Below are 3,830 nucleotides of genomic sequence, written 5' to 3'. Positions count from 1 at the left end.
TGCAAGTTTAATCGTAGAAATATTTTATTAGTCGGAAACATCTTACAATGCAGTAAACTCGAGAATGTCCCTTTAACACAGAGGACCAGGGAGGGAACATACTGTTGTACGGTCAAGGTTATATATTGATATATGCTTGACCTAGTTTAATTTCCGATTACAGCCCCATGTTTGATAAACATAATATATAAACGTAACTCTTGATTGTTACCAAATATTTTATTTATTGTACAAATGGAATAAATGTTTAAAATCAGTGCTAATAAATTATTTACTGTACTTCTTTTCTCTTTCCTTTATAGGGGCACAAAGGATAGAGGCGTGTGATTTAATTTTAGAAATAAATACATGCATGTATAAATAGCTAGCCCTATCTATTACAGTTTATTTATTACTGTTGCTGCCTCTAGCGTCTCTGTCAACAGTCTTTCTTAAAGGCTGAAAAGAGAAGTCCAAACGCCTCGCAGCACGGGTCGAGACAGCAGTGGATACAGAGTCCGTAGAGCTTCTGGCAGATGCCGCAGTTGAGCTCGAGGACCTTGAAGCAGGGCGTGATCACCCACACGTGGTAGAAGGCGATGGAGGCGAACTCGCAGCCCCACTCGGCGGCGATGCAGATCCCGCACATCAAGGTGCTGATCGTGTAGCACAGAGTCTTCCAGCAGTTGAAGCACTTGTAGGAGTTGGTCCAAACACAGTTGTTGCTGTGGGCCGCCTCGGGCTCAGCCAGCACGTCCTCGAACGCAACCTGTCGTAGAAGAACACATGCAAAGGAATGTGGGGTTTTTTTTTGTTTTTTTTTAAAGAATACATTGAGACATTTTTAAACTAGTTTTTATAACACCGAATAGCCAATGTGTATTTTTGTGCTGGGGTGTCGTTAAACATTCACCGGCCTCGGTGGCGTCGTGGTTAGGCCATCGGTCTACAGGCTGGTAGGTACTGGGTTCGGATCCTAGTCGAGTCATGGGATTTTTAATCTAGATACCGACTCCAAACCCTGAGTGAGTGCTCCGCAAGGCTCAATGGGTAGGTGTAAACAACTTGCACCGACCAATGATCCATAACTGGTTCAACAAAGGCCATGGTTTGTGCTATCCTGCCTGTGGGAAGCGCAAATAAAAGATCCCTTGCTGCTAATCGGAAAGAGTAGCCCATGTAGTGGCGACAGCGGGTTTCCTCTCAAAATCTGACGCTATATAACCGTAAATAAAATGTGTTGAGTGTGTCGTTAAATAAAACATTTCTTTTCTTTCTTTCGTTAAACATTCATTCATTTATTCATTCATTCATTTTTAAACTACGGCTATAAGATGTCCATAACAGGTTATTGAAGCACATGGTCTAGTTAGTAAAAGAAAATCCCCCCCCACACACACAAGCTACTTTAATAGAATGCAACAAAGGGTTCTTTCACATCCACAATTCAAAATAATAATAATAATAATTAGTACATACAATGGCTTTAATTAATATAATGTTGTGAGGTTCTAGTTGAAATGAGAAAATCTTAAAGGTGCTGTATCATAGTTACAAGTGCCATATTTTGCTATTTTCATTTATTTGTTATAAATAAATAAAACATTTATTAATTCCACCCATATTTACATAAATAACAACCAACATCTGTGGAGATCAGAGAGAGAGAGAGAGAGAGAGAGAGAGAGAGAGAGAGAGAGAGAGAGAGAGAGAGAGAGAGAGAGAGAGAGAGAGAGAGAGAGAATGTGTGTGTAAATGAGAGATCGTTTGGAAAATGTTAAAAGTAAAAACTATCTCGACCATTGATCTCTTCACCTAAAGTGAATTAGATTAAACGCAATACACAAAGGATGTTCCAAAATTATTAACATTCCAAATGAAACGTTTGGACGAGCCCCCCCCCCCCCCCCCCCGCCTCCCCTCCCCTCCCTATTCCACACACACACACACGGCTTCTCAAGTCAATGTTTAGGCCTATACGTTATGGCTCAGCCCTAATATATATGTATTCTTTTATATGTTTGTAAAGATTACCTTAATGTGATCATTGATGTTGTTGGGATCCCTGTTTACCAAGTCGATGTCGGCCATCTTGAAAGTTTAAGGCAAATTGCAGAGTTGACAGTTGCTGACGTGAGGCGGGACGGTGGTCTAGAACTAACGCCGTGCGGTACGATGCTAAAGTATACTAGTAAATACAGAAACCTTAGCGACGGGTTTTTCGTAAACACCTGTTGGTTATATGAAATCGGATTTCCGTGCAGGATAAACCCCGTTAACTGGCCATTCAGTGGTAGGTTAAGTAATTCACTGTGTTACCTAATCAAGTCTGTATAGAATCAGAATGGTAATCTCATATTTGTAAAAGAAATTATTGCAGCGAATTAGTATGTAGCCTACTAGTATAAACATGTCTGTCTCCCCTCTGTCTCTCTCTCTCTCTCTCTCTCTCTCTCTCTCTCTCTCTGTGTGTGTGTATGTGTGTATTTTATATATAAATGTACGATGTATACTAGTAAAAACAAGCATTTAGGGAGTACTGCAAAAGCAATACAATCATATGAGTATTACTTATTTGTGGTAAAATGTTTTAAGTCCCTTACATCTTAAAATTAGTCTTAAGCCTACATTTGTAAATCACAGACGACGCGACGCGACCGTCCAGTTGAGTCGCGTGTTCTAGCGTGCTTTAGATTACTGCTGGAAAGGTGTCAGATTAACATGGATAGAGAATAAACAATTAATTACATCTAAAACTTTCACAATTTATTAATTCATAACGTAACATTATATTCCAAACTTAACATTTCTGTCACAAAGCTGTTTACAGAATGCCGATGTCAGTAGGTAAACCATCTATTTGTTTGTAAAACAAGACGTTTGCCAAACTGAGTCATATACACCCCCGGTACACTGTTTTAATCAGTGTTAACGAAGTAACTGTGACGTGTTGTAGAGAATTGGAGAAGACCGAAATTTCTCGACACAAGCTTCTCCAAGTGGTACTCCAAGTAAGCCGTGGAATGATAAATGATGCAGGAGTGATTCGGTTTCCTTTGTAATGTTTGTCTCATGGACAATCCCAGAATTTCTCCCACGACATCCGTAATCAAACAAGTCTGGAAATCAAACTTGTTGACATTGTTCTACGTGGACACTGATTTTATCATCACTGAAAAAGAAAAATGTGATAAACAATCAATCGTATGTTATTTCAAAAGAATGATACACAAGACTATTCGTAAGCATAAACAGGAAACTAACATGTTTGTTTTAACAACACCTCAGCGGAGCGGGTTTAACTCAGTCGGTTGAGTGCTCACTTGAGATGCTTGCGTCACAGGATCGAACCACATTGGTGGATCCACAACTGGCCAAAGGGCGTGGTATGTGCTTTCCTGTCTGTTGAAAAGTGCATATAAAAAATCTATGCTGAATTAGGAAAAATATAGCTGGTTTCCACTGATGACTACGTGTCAGAATTACCAAATGATTTAATCAGCATGCTCTAGTGGTGTCATTAAACAAAACAAACTTTAACACCGTAGCATATTTTAAATACTTACAACTACTTGCCTCCTGTGAAAAACAGGATTTCTGAGCAACCCGATATATCGGATAGCAACCCGATATATCGGATAGCATTATCTGGGATCAGTTATTGCAGATACAGTTTATTTTGTTTAATGGTACCAGTAGAACACATTGATTTATTAATAATCGGCTATTGGATGTTAAACATTAGGCATTTCTGGACAGTCTTAGAGAGAAAATTCGCTACATTTTTCATTAGTAGCAAGGGATTTTGTATTATATGCACCATCCCACAGACAGGACAGCGCATACCACTG

General features: G+C 39.3%; 1 protein-coding gene across 1 annotated transcript; it reads right to left on the bottom strand.

The window, feature by feature from the left end:
• Positions 1 to 418: 418 nt before the first annotated feature.
• Positions 419 to 2,070, bottom strand: LOC121368701 (caveolin-1-like). Its single transcript, XM_041493442.1, has 2 exons — positions 2,014 to 2,070; positions 419 to 748 (listed from the first exon to the last, which is right to left on the bottom strand). Exons 1-2 carry the CDS (start codon positions 2,068 to 2,070, stop codon positions 419 to 421), a joined length of 387 nt encoding a protein of 128 aa, XP_041349376.1.
• Between the last annotated feature and the right edge of the window lie 1,760 nt (positions 2,071 to 3,830).

This window comes from Gigantopelta aegis, chromosome 3 (assembly GCF_016097555.1).
Source record: "Gigantopelta aegis isolate Gae_Host chromosome 3, Gae_host_genome, whole genome shotgun sequence".
Lineage (NCBI taxonomy): Eukaryota > Metazoa > Mollusca > Gastropoda > Neomphalida > Peltospiridae > Gigantopelta > Gigantopelta aegis.
The sequence above is the reverse complement of the archived record's forward strand: the minus strand, read 5'-3'. Positions and strand labels throughout refer to the sequence as shown.